The 15064-nt window shown below is 36.8% G+C and overlaps 1 protein-coding gene across 14 annotated transcripts in view; it reads right to left on the bottom strand.

Annotated features, from left to right (window-relative positions):
- The window catches only part of LARP4B (La ribonucleoprotein 4B), a 130429-nt gene that overhangs the window by 48622 nt on the left and 66743 nt on the right, over positions 1 to 15064 (bottom strand). The window contains exon 1 of one of the 14 annotated variants that reach the window (XR_002825561.1): positions 5421 to 11122. The exons of 11 other annotated variants lie outside the window; for them this stretch is intronic. Coding sequence is in view for 2 of the 3 variants with exons in the window: in XM_023740154.1 (XP_023595922.1) it covers positions 5421 to 8639 (3219 nt within the window). In the remaining variant the exon portion in view is untranslated. Of the gene's footprint in view, positions 1 to 5420; positions 11123 to 15064 lie in introns of those variants that run through there. 2 more of the 14 variants (XM_023740154.1, XM_023740153.1) reach the window with 2 other exon arrangements.

Genomic DNA, 15064 nt, shown 5'->3' with positions numbered 1-15064 from the left:
TATTGGTGACAGTGAAAAAAATAGGGCTTTCTCCTTCAAGAATATTATACTCAAGAAACACTGATTTCTCAATTTCCTTTCTTACATTACATTTAAACTTCCAGCTCATTTTGGCTTCTGCTTCTGCACAGTTACTTTATCTCTTTTTCTCTCCTATCCACCCACCCATCCAACAAATACTTTGTAAATGCTACGTGCCAAGCATAGTGCTAAGCAATCAGGAGATGATGGTTAACAAGACACAACCCTTGCCCTCATGGAGCAAACTGAGAGGTGCAGAAGATATTCCATATTTCATATACATTACTACCTCTGTCAGCATTCATACCTCTTCAACTTGTTCTGGCTGTCTTAAAACTCATTTCTCTATTCCCTTTCCTACTGTAATACTTCACCACCTTGTTCTTTAAAAATCACTCAAAAAGAACTGTAACTTGTTCATTTAGAAATCTTAATGGCAATCAATAAATAAGCTCAATGCACTCTTTAAAAAAAAAAAAAAGAACGACCTCCAGTTAACCAATTTATCAAATTAAGTGAAGTTCTCCATATTCTTTCTGCATAAAAAGATGTCTATACCTGATAAGGAATTCCTGGACATGCAAGTGGTTAAGCATTCAACTACTAACCAAAAGGTTGGCAATTCGAACCCAACCAAAGGCACCTTGGATTTGCTTCCAAAAGGTCACAGCCTTGAAAACCTTACGGAGTGCAGAGTTCTACTCTGCACACATGGGGTCACCATGAATTGAAATCAACTAGACAACAACTGGTTTTATACATGATAAACACTCAAGGTCTACTCTTAAATAAGCCCAACCATTTCTGGTCCTACCAGGTAAGCTATATGCTAACCATGCCTGTTGTTTGTTCCCAACTATTAATGTTACATTTGTTTCTATCATGATTTAATTAATTAAACACAAATGTGAAAATTGAATGCTTTGCAAAACCAGACAGATCAAGCCACTTAAAAAAAATCCTTTCAATCTAGGTGTGTGGGTGAGACGGACGAACTATTCTGGGTACTCCCCCTGGATCAAATAGGTTTCTGCACTCAGTGACTGCTTCACCAGTATCTGTTCCACATAAAAAGAACTGAGGGAGGTCTTAGGAAAAGGGCATGGAGTGGGGAATCCAAGGCCAGAGAAGAGAAAAGGGATCAGAGAGGTGCCCTGGACAAGCCACTGAACTGGGGGTCTGAAGAGGGGGACAGAAGCTGAGGAAGCATATATACTTTGCTAAGTAATATGGTGTTCACACAACATCCAAATCACATAACATCCTATTTCACAGAACATACTGTGGGTGTTAAGCGATGCATGACTATATACATATTTCCTCAAGGTATATACTATGTAATCAGTTTTGCTTAGTTATAAAATAATTTCTCATTTTAACTGCTCCTGGTTGCACCATAAAAGGGAGCTCTGGTGGCATAGTGGTTAAGAGCTACGGCTGCTAACCAAAAGGTTGGCAGTTCGAATCCACCAGCCGCTCCCTGGAAACCCTATGGGGCAGTTCTATTCTGGACTATAGTGTTGCTAAGAGTTGGAATTGACTCGATGGCAACAGGTGTGCCATACAAGTTACTATAAAAGTTTAAAAATTTTCAAAGCCTATGTTTTACTTCTTAACAAATGGAGCTCATTCTCCAGCCCATATTTTCTATATCAGGAATCCAAGTGGTTGGTCTCCAAGATGTGGTTAAGGGCATGGGCTCTGGTGCCACACAGCCTGGCTGTGAATCATGACTCTGCTACTAACTACCTCTGTAAGACTCTGGGCAAGCTACTTACACTTTCTGAGCTTCAGTTTCCTCACCTGCAAATTGAAGACATAGTTCCCACCTCATGAGGATTAAACGAGTTACTAGATGTACACCTGGCACACAATAAGGGCTCAAAAAGTTTTATTACCATTTTAGTTAAAAGTACTCTCAGAGACAGTAAAGAAACAGTGACAGCACTGTCTCTTGCTAAATGCTCACAGAGGTCCAGGAGAAATTAAAAGTAGCTCCTTGTTAGAGATACACTGTCGTTCTAACATATAGAATCATTTTATACTTATAACAGTAGACTAATTCAGATCCCACTTAGTTTATACACTGATCACTGATATTTAGAAGATTAGCTGACAAGTCTTAAAACATCTGTAAATTCAATTTCATTACTCCCCTGTAAATAAAAATGCATGAGAAAAAAAAAGACCTGAAAGAAATGTCACCAAAAGCATGCTTATGATTAGGTCCTTTTCAAATATTCTACAATGGGTATTAGTATTTCTATACTCAGAGAAAAAAGTAAAAACTATAAAAGGCTTTTTGGAAAACAGAGTGGAATCACAAAAGAGCTAAAAAAAAACATGGTATAACTCTCACAGTTGTCTGTCTCCCCACTGTTAGATGGGCCTATAGAGTCTTCCTCTGCAACAGCGCTCTTTAACTCTCATCCTTCTCATAGTGAAAAGGCATTCCAGCTGGTCTTTCTGATTCTAGTCCTAAACCTCTTCAATCAACCTCAAATAGCTTAATCTTTCTAAATCAACACTTCTATCATATCCCACTCAAGGACCTAAATGGTTCTAAACTGTGTGTCAAATTTAGCATAAGCATCTTTTTCTAGTTTTCAAGAATTTTCCTAATTTCACCTTGGCTTGCAGTGTAAACCACCTAGGTACTCCCATTAGACCAAATATCTTTCAATCTGTTTTTCCACCACCCCAACCACACAACCAAGTTTTTTTCTACTTCAATTGCTATTCCATCCACTTAACTGATTCCCCTTACCTCATTTACATACTATACATTCTTTAAATTCCTAACACTAGTTAACATTAATCTTTTCCATTTTTAGCACCTTTTGCAGTTAACTGTTCTTTCTCATCAATGTATTTTATATAGCTTACCGATACATATTACACATCATCCTAGAAGCTGTCTCTGAATGACATTTTGTAAGCTATGACAGCATTACATGTTTCTTCTATCATGACATTCATATTAAAGCATTACTAGAATGTATCTATATGTTTCTCACTAGCCCATAAAAAACTCTTTAACAGCAAGGACCTTGACTAATTTTGCTTACTACTGCATCGCTAATACCTAGCACAGTCCTGTTCTTAGTAGGGAGGTACTCAAAAAATAATGCTGAATGAATAAATGTTTAATAAAGTAATAATACAGAGACTACATTCTCCACTATTTGACAACTATGGAAAATTTAATGGTACAAGTGAATAGGACTCTACCCTTAAGCAATTTACTCCCTCATCGATACTTAAGCTCAGATCAAGGATTAGGAACTTCACACAATTTTAGGCAGTTAACCAATATTCAATACTCTGATGACATGGGATGGAAGAATGGAGATTTAGAATTAAGAGTTAATGATGTAACAACTAACATTTGAGAGTTTACTATGTGCCAAGCATATTCTAAATGCTTACCTATATTTAATTATAACAACCCTATGATGTAGGTATTACCTCATTTCACAAACAAGAAAACCAAGGCAGCGAAAGGTTAAGCAACTTGCCCACAAGATGATAGAAAGTAGAACTCTTGGAATCATATGGAACTCCAGCTGACAAGCAAGAACTCTAGCTTCATCTGCTTGGTAATATGAATCTTATTTTTCCACTGAAAATTTATAGTTAAGTAATGATTATTAAAACCAAACGTAGGATGACCTTAATAGTCATGTTCTGAAGCCATCTTACATAAATGGCTAACACTAGTTCTCTTTGGAGAGGAGCATTCCAAAGTTCTGAAGCTCTAAAGTAGATAGCTAAGAAACTCTTCTACCCTCCAAAGGCTATGCTCCACGTTTTTTAAAGCTTATCAATTCATAATTTTGTATTTTCTGGGCATGGGATCCCACTGAAAAGTTACTGAGTAGGCACCAGAGTAACTAGTATTAGAGAAGGGGAAAAGGTAGGTGGAGAATATGAAAGTTTCTGTATCTCTAATTATGTATCTGTAAAAGGTAGCAGTAGCTGCTATAAAACATTTAGTATAAAAAGGTGTCTGTAAAAGCACTTTGAAAACCGAAGTTCTGAAAAGCAAGGTACCATTATTAAGTGTGTTAGCACCTAAAATTAGAACAATGAGTATAACTCCTAATGGAAAAGCTAATGCAGAACAGTAAGCATGTACCTCACTTAAAGGTACTACACAGATTAAAACAGCAACAGGAATCACTGCACTCTATGTTGATGTACAGAACACTGACACTAGTACCCAACTGCTAATTATATCCACTTACGTAAAAGTTTATATATATATTATTTTAAAGCCCTAATTTTATAGTGTTTTGCCTCCACAGCTTTTTACAGAGCAAAACTGATTAACCTGAACTTAACTCTTCCTGTTAAAACTCCCAAATGTGAGGATGGAAGGAAAAGAAGAGGTAAATAGCTAATCCCCTAAATTAAGGGGAGAAGAGTATGCACCAGATGACTTTTACTTGCTTATTTCCATATATTAGTCATTATCATTTGAGCCTTACCTATCTTCTTATCATTATCAATAATTTTTCATGCCTAATGTCACAAAAATTTAATAACTATTGGTTGAATAAATGAGATTTTGCTATTACAAGTAGCTCTTTCAATTATACTGCTTTAACAGATGTCCAAAAGGACTGCTTTATGAGCAAGACCAATTTCCCTTTGTTGAATAGTGTTTGCATTTATTATAGAATTTCCAGAATGACGCTCAACTAGCTGCCAGCAGGATCATCTATGAAGCTTTTTCCAAACTAGAAGGATCAGCCAACCTTAGGAGATCATAGCTGCGGCCTGAGCACTGGTAGTTTGAAAAAGCTCCATAAGTGATTCTAATTGAAAGAAGACAGAACCAAGATTTTACGACCAGATAAAAGTAGCAAATTTTACCTGCCTTACCACTTACCACACAAAAGTTGCAAAATGCACAAATAATATATGCCTATATTCTGCAAATGTGACTTTTTAAAAAAAAGGTTTAAACATTCAATGGAGCCATACTACACTGTACACTTGACAAAATTCACCAAAACAATGAGCTCATGAAAGTGCTCTAACACTATTCATAGTGAGGAAAGGACAGAGGAACCACTAAAGGTCAGTTTTAACGGGTAAATGGCATGCAATATCCTCAAGGAGAAAACGGTGTGTATAAATTTGCATGCTGATGATTAACATTTTAGTGCTAACCAGAGTTTACACACAAACTCTGGCTTAAATACATCTAACAGTGAATTTATACTGTCCAATTTGGAAATGGTTGTAATAGATGCTATAGTAATTATAGCCTTATATAAGCATTCAAACCACTGCCCACTGTTTAGAATAATTCTTTATTAAGTTAATAGCAATCAAAATGTAAAGACTAGCATATCACAGCACAATAACAAAAAATGATAAAATATACTTACTAACTGTTCACCTCTATTTTGCCATCCCCAAATAACACCATCCTCTGACACTGGTTGCGCGTAAGAGGGCTTTTCCACTGAAAATGAAGCAATTTCTAAGTCCTGTGGTTTATTTTGTAGATCCTCACTAATTATTTGTTCATCTTCTAATGCATCTTTTGGGACTGGATTAGTCCAGAGATAGCCTATTTGATATCCACCACAACCATTTGCCAGTCTTTCAGAAAATATCTGACTTGCTAACCCTTCAGTCGGGTAATAGGAAAGTTCATTCAAACACTGGGAGTAGAATTCCTCTGGAAAATTCTGTAAATCTACTTTTGAGGGATTTTCAGATATATTAAAAGTACCTTCTGTGAGTGATAAAACATGATTCTCACTACTTGGTACTATTTCATTGCCATCAATTGGGATGACAGGAATTACCTGAGGTATATCATAAGGAGTAGCTGTACATCTGTCCATTTGGGTAGTATCAACACCAACCAAATAGGAATAACCATCAAAAGTGTCACATAGCTGTAGTTTTTCAAAAATCACTTTTGAATTTCCCACAAAATCCCTTTCAGTATTCAAAGTAGATTCTTGAGTGGTGCACATGGCATTTCTTTCTTTGAAATGGTATGCATGTTCATCTGTTCCACATGGAACTAAGCAGTCAGTAACATTAGGATCAATATTGTACTCCTTCAAATTAAATCCCTCTTCCTCTTCTTCACTTGGTAGTGTTGGTGTACTCAATCCTGATACATTGTTACCAAAGGCATCAGAAATTCCTTCAGCTGATTCAGAGTAAATTTGTTTCAGCACTGGATTTTCACCACTGTTAATACACTTACTCTCTTCTACTTCTAACTCCTGTATACCTGAATTTGAGCTTCGGCTTAAAGGTGGTAAAATAGTAAGGTCTTCATGTTTGTAGTCATTCACCCTATAGGTTTCACAATTTTTTTCCATTTGATTTGTTTCATAATCAGAGTTTTTTTTTATTTTAGAACTAACGCAAGTAAATGTAGGTACATTCTGACTGGGCACTTCCTTGCATTTTAGGATAAGTGTTTCCCAGTCAAATACTGTTTTAGAATCTGACCTGACATTTTCTATCTCATTTTTACTTGCCTCTCTATGATCAGCTTCTAATATTTGAGCTTTTAGTGATTCTTTTTCAGTAGCTTCTAATCGGGGAGGGTCACTTAGTTGATTGTGTAACACACTGGATGAATTCTTAACACATATTTCATCTTCTGTTTTATAACTCAGGCCTATTTCACCTTCTTCAACAGCACAAGTGAAAATAAATGCAGAGGAAACAGAGTTACTCATAAAAGATTTGGAATGATCAAGAGACTTGCGATTTGGCAGCATTTCTTGTGAAGTTTTAAGTTTTGGGTTGTTTATTCTTTGGATTATTCCATCTGTGTTTGTTTCACATACCACACAAGCTATATTACAGGTTTGTGCCTGAACCTTATTTGCCCTAGTATCTGCACATGTATCTACTTGACATGAAGATTTCAATTCATTAGCCCTCTTAGCAGGCCCATCATCTTCCAAAATGTTAAATTTACATTTACTTTGATCAGATGAACTATTTTCAGATTGCAAAGATAATTTGCCTTTGTTTGTGAGGTAGAGATTTCCAGTTTCCAAGCCGCTATCATCTAGGTATTGATCACTGTTGATCACTGTTGAACCTATGAGGTGTTTAGGTTCACTGTCCTCATCAAGTAGTTTAGCTGCTGCTTCTCTGAAATTAGAATGAACCAGAAGACATTCATTTTCAAAGCTCACCAAAGTGATATCTTTTTTTAGACTTAAATTAATTCTATCTAGACAGACACTGTCTGCTCTGCTAACATCTAAACTGAAATGATCTTTGTCTTTTAATGGTTTTACAGAGTTATTTTCTCTTTCCTTTTGAGAGTTTAAACTCTCATCTGCACTAACTGTTACAGCCTCACATTCATCATTTCTTTCAACGTATGTAGTGTCATTAAGTAAATTAATAGGTGAATCATTCATTTGATTTACTATATCTGAACTATGGCTCTCTTTCTCTTCTGGGATGGCACACAAACATTTTAATGAGTCACTGCCTGTGTTAATATTTAATTCACATAGTGTGCCAATATTACGTAATGTACAACTTTCTGTGTAATCTTTAGGAAATTCAGTGTCAACTTTTGCCCTTAAAAAATCAGCCTGCATGCTATCATTATTTACTTTATAAGGTGGGTCATTATTGGTCAAGAATTCAGAACTAGATTTCATTTTCTCACTACATAATTCCTTTATTTCATTTGGATCTAGCATGTTCTGTGGTGGCAGTTCTTTCTGGTGTGCCTTTAATTCTCCTGCCCCTTGTAAAGCGTGGGAGACTAAAAATTCTTTCCCATTATCTAGAGGCCATTTCAGTTTGCTAATTCCCTCAGAGATAACAGCTGAATGACATTCTTCTATTGCAGTTGCTCCAAACATGGGAGTGCACATTTCATTTTCAATTTTCAGACAATCAGGATCTATAACATAAATACTAGAAAACTTGCTCTCTCTTGAGTTCTTACATTGCTTATTATCAATACAAATAGGTTTTTCATCTTTCACCTCTGTATCAGACATACCTAAAGAGTTATTCTCATCATTACCGCTGATTTCAACATTTACCATTATGTCTTTCTCTGTTAATAAGTTTTTACAAGTGACTGGATAATAGCACAGATGGTTATTTAAAATAGTTTTTTCCTGTACGCTCTGGTAAGAAGGCACCAGTATACATGAAAGAGACACATGATCTTCAGAATAAAGATCTTCAGATAAGTCCGGTTTACTGTCATTACTCACACGTGGTATATCACAGCCGTTTTCAGAATTCTGCTCACTAGCAGCAAAATCTGAATTCTTGTCACCCTCATCTAAATTTTCATACCTAGTTAAGAACTTATACATTGAAGAGGAAATAAAGTAAAGTGATTGCTTTGATCTATGACCCTGTTTGTGCCCGAATTGCTCAGATATTCTAGTCCACATATTAACACCAGCAGCTGTCCTACTGGCTACATTTTCAACATTGTGAAGCTCCTTAACTTCAAGGGTATCAAATAATGAAGATAAAGTTTTACTTATCTTGTTCTCTGACTTGTTCTCCTCCACAGATTTTTGTAACAGGCCAGTTCTTTCATCCTCATTGTCACTAAATTCTTTGCTGAAGCAACAACCCATGTTCAAAAGTTCAAAAACTCACATTACCCTGCTTGTCGTTTTCAGAGTCTTCAAAAATCCACCTCAAACTAACTTTCTATGGTTTCTGAGGGGAAGCCAACACCCAGATACCAAAAATAACCACTTGCAGAGCAGTCACATGTCACTGCCACTCAAATTCAAAATCCCAATTACAAAAGATCACTGCATAACAACCATATATGCTCCATGTGCTTAAATCAAACAGCACATGGAATCGAAAGACTGCAAACAAAAAAGTGCATATTATTTTTTCTTATTCTCATACGTGCAAAATAAAAAAATTATTATTCCAGTCAGAAGAAAACAACTCAGAATTCTGGCTTTTCATGGTGATTCACTCAACAGTCTTCATTTTCTGCCTTTAAAAAATGTCTATGGGTATTTAAAAAAAAAATTTATTGCTAATTTTATTGAATGTATCAATTAGAAATGCATATTGAAGTATTTACGGGTAAAATGTGAAATGTCTAAGATTTGCTATAAACTACTCCAGCAAATAAATACATACATATATACATACATAAAATATTTTAAAAGTGTGTGTACAGGGAGGAGGAAAAGATGAAATAAGAGTAACAAAATGTGAGGGTGGGAAATTGCTGAAGTTCATGATGGGGTTCATTATTATTCTACTTCCATAGATGTCTGAAAATTCCAATAAAGAAAGAAAAAAAAGAGAGAGAATGGAAAAAAATCTATGCCCACCAGTACAAATACTAGGAAGTCACTCAAAAGCACTTGAAGCATGAATGCACAGCATTTAATCTGTCTGGTGATAACCTTATCGCTCCTACACTATTTAGTCCATGACAGCTGATTCACGGTTATGTGTCTTATTTGAACATTTGTAATGCTTTATTCTTAGTATAAGTGATTGTTTTTCTTATTATGGTTCTGATTCTGATATATTTAAAAAACAAAATAATTCTATTAACTCCTCTGTGAGATATTTTGCTGTTTACTTTAATTCACAAATTATAGCTGGTCTTCTATTAATGTTTTACAAAACATTAATATTTTATGGTGAAATAAGTTTAAGAATTCTACTTAATTAAACATGAAGATAATAGGAACACTTCTGAACGCACTTAAATTCAGGTACTGAAACTAAAGCGAATAATGATGATAACAATTGCAAACATGTTCTATAGTACTCTGAGATATACCTTAAGTAATTTGGCCTTTGTCCTTGGTTCATAAGACAACCTCTGGAAAAAACAGAAGAATAACATTGGGATTTAAGTGTCTTCAATAAGGACTCTAGAACATACCTAATAAGTTAGGTGAGGTGATGAGGTGACTTTGGGGTGGAGGCTAGCCAGGCCAGAAAGACCATTTCATGATATCAGCTGACCTCAGGGGAGAGGAGTTTGGAGTTTGCATTAGGCAACAAGACTCCCAATAAAAGCTCTGGACATTGAAGCTCCATGGGCTTCCCGGTTAGTGAAAGACATTCATAAATGTGAGAGGGTAGTGCATCCCTTTTTAGGACATGGAAGCTTCACACTTGGAACCCTCCCAGACCTCACCCTATGTGTCTCTTGTTTGGTGTCAGACTGAACAGAGAAGTGGAAAAGTGAGGATTTGGATTTTGGATTTAATTGATGCTTATTATTATACTCGCAAGCACAAAATTTTAAGTACATAAATATTTTAATTACTTTACACATATTAATTCACACTCCCAACAATCCTTGAGGTAGACTGTAGATACTATTAACCCCATTTTCCAGATAAGGAAAATGAAGCACTGAAAGATTAAGTAACTAGCTGGGGATGACACAACTAAACTCAGGCAGTATAGTGCTAGACTTGACCACAGTGTTATATTGCTCCCTGTATCACTAGAAAAGAATTAAATATCTTTATAACAAAAATGTTCTTCACTCAGGACACAAACTATTCACATGTGCTGTACAGCTAAATGGAACAGTGGTAAAGGAAGAAGGTTTAGAAGCTTTTGTGCCTGTATTTGAATTCCAGTTCCTTTTTACTACATATGTGAGCTTTGGCAAATTATTAAACTTCTCTTTGCCTCAGCTTTTTCATTTATAAAATGGGGCCAAGACCAATGCTAAATTCAAAAAGTTGCTGTGAGGATTATAAGTAAAGCACTTAGAACTGAAACCCCAAATCACATTAAACTGATAATCTAACCCCAACTGACCTACTCCAATATTCTCTCATTCTAAAATCCCATCCTCCCCACCTCCTCTACTTCATTCCCCCCAAAAAGCAATTAACTAGCACCTGGCATGCCCTATCTTTGCTCAAACTTCCTCTAATCTCCTCTCTCCCCTTCTCAATGTTACCATCCTTGTTCATAAGGCCACCTCTCTCAATTTTGTTGTTGTTAGGTGTCGTCTAGTCGGTAACAACTCACAGAGACCCTATGTACAAAAGAACAAAACACTGCCCGGTCCTGTGCCATTCTCACAGTTGTTATGCTTGAGCCCATTGTTGCAGCCACCATGTCAGTCCATCTTATTGAGGGTCTTTCTCTTTTTCGTTGACCCTCCATGTGACCAAGCATGATGTCCTTCTTCAGGGACTTGTCCTTCCTGATAATATGTCCAAAGTACGTGGGTTTAAGATGTGTCATTCTTGCTTCTAGGGAGTATTCTGGCTATACTTCTTCCAAGACAGATTTATTCATTTTTCTGTATTCAGTATTTTCTGCAAACACCATAATTCAAAGGCATCAATTCTTCTTCAGTCTTCCTTATTCATTGTCCAGCTTTCGTATGCATATGAGGTGACTGAAAATACCATGGCTTGGGTCAGGTGTACCTTAGTCTCCAAAGTGACATCTTTGCTTTTTAACACTTCAAAGAGATCTTCTGTAGCAGATTTGCCCAATACAATACCTAGTTTGATTTCCTGACCACTGTTTCCATGGGTATTGACTGTGGATCCAAGAACAACGAAATCCTTGACAATTTCAATCTTTATCTCCCTTTATCATGATGCTGCTTATTGGTTGAGTTGTGAAGATTTTTGTTTTCTTTATGTTGAGGCAGGTAATCTATACTGAAGGCTGTGGTCTTTGATTTTCATCAGTAAGTGCTTCAAGTCTTCATCACATTCAGCAAGCAAGGTTGTGTCATCTGCATATCGTAGGTTGTTAATGAGTCTTCCTCTAATCCTGATGCTGCATTCTTCTTCATAGAGTCCAGCTTCTCAGATTATTTGCTCAGCATACAGACTGAATAAGTATGGTGAAAAGATACAACCCTGACATACACCTTCCCTGACTTTAAACCATGCAGTATCCCCTTGTTCTGTTCTTGGTCCATGCACAGGTTCTGCATGAGCACAATTAAGTGTTCTGGAATTTCGATTCTTCACAATGTTATCTATTAAGTTGTTAGGATCCACACAGTCGAATGCTTTGCACAGTCAATAAAACACAGGTAAACATGTTTCTGATAGTCTCTGCTTTCAGCCAAGATCCATCTGACATCAGTAATAATATCCCTTGTTCCATGTCCTCTTCTGAATCCAGCTTGAATTTCTAGCACTGATACTAATGATATTGTTCGACAATTTCTGCATTTGGTTGGATCACCTTTCTTTGGAATGTGCATGATGGATCTCTTCCAGTCAGCTGACCAGGTAGCTGTCTTCCAAATTTCTTGGGATAGACGAGTGTGCACTTCCAATGCTGCATCCGTTTGCTAAAACATCTCAATTAGTATTCTGTCAATTCCAAAAGCCTTCTTTTGGGCCAAAGTCTTCAGTGCAGCTTGGACTTCTTCCTTCAGTACCATCGGTTCTTGATCATATGCTACTTCCTGAAATGACTGAATGTTGACCAATTCTTTTTGGTACAGTGACTCTGTGTATTCCATCTTCTTTTGATGCTTCTTTTGATGTTCAGTACTTTGCCCACAGAATCCTTCAATCTTGCAACTTGAGGATTGAATTTTTTCTCTAGCTCTTTCAGCTTCAGAAATGCCGAGTGTGTCCTTCCCTTTTGGTTTTCTAACTCCGGGTCTTCGCACATTTCGTTATAATACTTTACTTTGTCTTCTTGAGCTGCCCTTCTTAATCTTCTGTTCAACTTCTTTTTCATCATTTGTTCATACACTTTAGCTACTTGATGTTCAACAGCAAGTTTCAGAGTCTCTTCTGACATTCATTTTGGTCTTTTCTTTCTTTTCTGTCTTTTTAATGACTTTCGCTTTCTTCATGTATGATGCCCCTGATGTCATTCCACAGCTCGTCTGATCTTTGGTCATCAGTGTTCAGTGCATCAAATCTATTCTTGAGATGGTCTCCAAATTCTGGTGGGATATATTCAAGGTTGTACTTTGGCTCATGTGAACTTGTTCTAATTTTCTTCAGCTTCAGTTTGAACTTGCATATGAGCAACTGACAGCCTGTTCTGTAGTTGTCCCCCGCCTTGTTCTGACTGATGATACTGAGCCTTTCTACAGATGTAGTCGATTTGATTCGTGTGTCTTCTATCTGCTGAGGTCTGAGTGTGCAGTTGCCGTTTATGTTGTTGAGAAAGGTATTTGCAATGAATAGATTGTTGGTGTTGCAAAATTCTATCATCTGATCTCTGGGGTCATTTCTATCACCGAGGCCATATTTTCCAACTACAGATCCTTCTTTGTTTCTAACTTTTTCATTCCAATCACCAGTTATTATCAATACATCTTGACTGCATGTTTGATCAATTTTAGACTGCAGATGTTGGTAAAAATCTTCAGTTTCCTCATCTTTGGCATTAGTGGTTGGTGCGTAAATTTGAGTAACAGTTGTATTAACTGGTCTTCCTTGTAGGTGTATGGGTATTATCTTATTGTTGACAGCGTTATACTTCAAAACAGATCTTGAAATGTTCTTTTTGATGATGAATTCAACATCATTCTTCTTTGTCATTCTCAACATAGTAGATCATATGATTGTCCGATTCCAGAAAGATATTTACCTGTATTTTATTGACTATGCAAAGGCATTCAACTCTGTGGATCATAACAAATTATGGATAACGTGGTGAAGAATGGGAATTCCAGAATACTTACTTGTGCTCATGAGGAACCTGTACATAGATCAAGAGGCAATCGTTTGAACAGAACAAGGGGATAGTGCGTGGTTTAAAGTCAGGAAGGGTATGTATCAAGGTTGTATCCTTCCACTATACTTATTCAATCTGTATGCTGGGCAAATAATCTGAGAAGGTGGACTATATGAAGAAGAATGCAGCATCAGCGTTGGAGGAAGACTCATTAACAACCTGTGTTATGCAGGTGACACAACCTTGCTTGCTGAAAATGAAGAGGACTTGAGGTACTTACTGATGAAGACCAAAGACTACAGTCTTCAGTATGGATTTCACTTTAACGTAAAGAAAACAAAAATCCTCACAACTCAACCAATAAGCAACATCATGATAAATGGAGAAAAGATTGACACTGTCAAGCGTTTCATTTTACTTAGATCCACAACCAACACCCATGGAAGCAGCAGTCACGAAATCAAATGACACACTGCACTGGGCAAATCTGCTGCAAAAGACTTCCCTCCCTACATTGTTAAAAAGCAAAGATATCACTTTAAGGAATGGGGTAAGCCTGACCCAGGCCATGGTGTTTTCAACTGCCTCACGTGCATGTGAAAGTTGGACAATGAATAAGGAAGATCAAAGAAGAATTAATGCTTTGAATTATGGTGTTGGCGAAGAATATTGGCTATACCATGGATTGCCAAAAGAATAAACAAATCTGTCTTGGAAGAAGTACAGCCAGAATGCTCCTTAGAAGCGAAAATGGTGAGACTTCATCTCACATACTTTGGACAAGTTATCAGGAGGGACCAGTCCCTGGAGGACATCATGCTTGGTAAAGTAGAGGGTCAGCAAAAAAGAGGATAACCCTCAATGAAGTGGACTGACACAGTGGCTGCAACAATGGGCTCAAGCATAACAATAATCATGAGGATGGCGCAGGACCAGGCAGTGTTTAGCTATGAGTGAGAACCAACTCGATGGTTCCTAACAACAACAACATCCATATGCTTGACTATTCTCTCAGTAGAATTATACTGGTAGTGCCACACGAAGTTGATTTTTGAAGTAGCTGTTGCATAAAAGGTCTTAATAGAAAGTAAACTGAAGATATAGTCCTGGCTTGCAGAAAACTGCTTGTGTCATATTGCAGAAGATACAAATAACAAGTAGTACAAATACCAATTTTCTAAAGAAACTACAGAATTTTCTAAGCTGGGAGATCCCGGTGTTACTGATACCTGAGTCATGAGAGACTATCAGATGCCAAACATCTATCAAAAGTTTCTGCCTGAAAAATGAAACAGGACCCATACCTCACACCGTATACAAAAACGACTTCAAAATGGATCAAAGACCTGAATATAAAGCCTAAAACTATAAAGTTCCT

This window comes from Trichechus manatus, unplaced genomic scaffold, assembly GCF_000243295.1.
Source record: "Trichechus manatus latirostris isolate Lorelei unplaced genomic scaffold, TriManLat1.0 scaffold00149, whole genome shotgun sequence".
In the NCBI taxonomy this organism is placed as follows: Eukaryota; Metazoa; Chordata; class Mammalia; order Sirenia; family Trichechidae; genus Trichechus; species Trichechus manatus.
The sequence above is the reverse complement of the archived record's forward strand: the minus strand, read 5'-3'. Positions and strand labels throughout refer to the sequence as shown.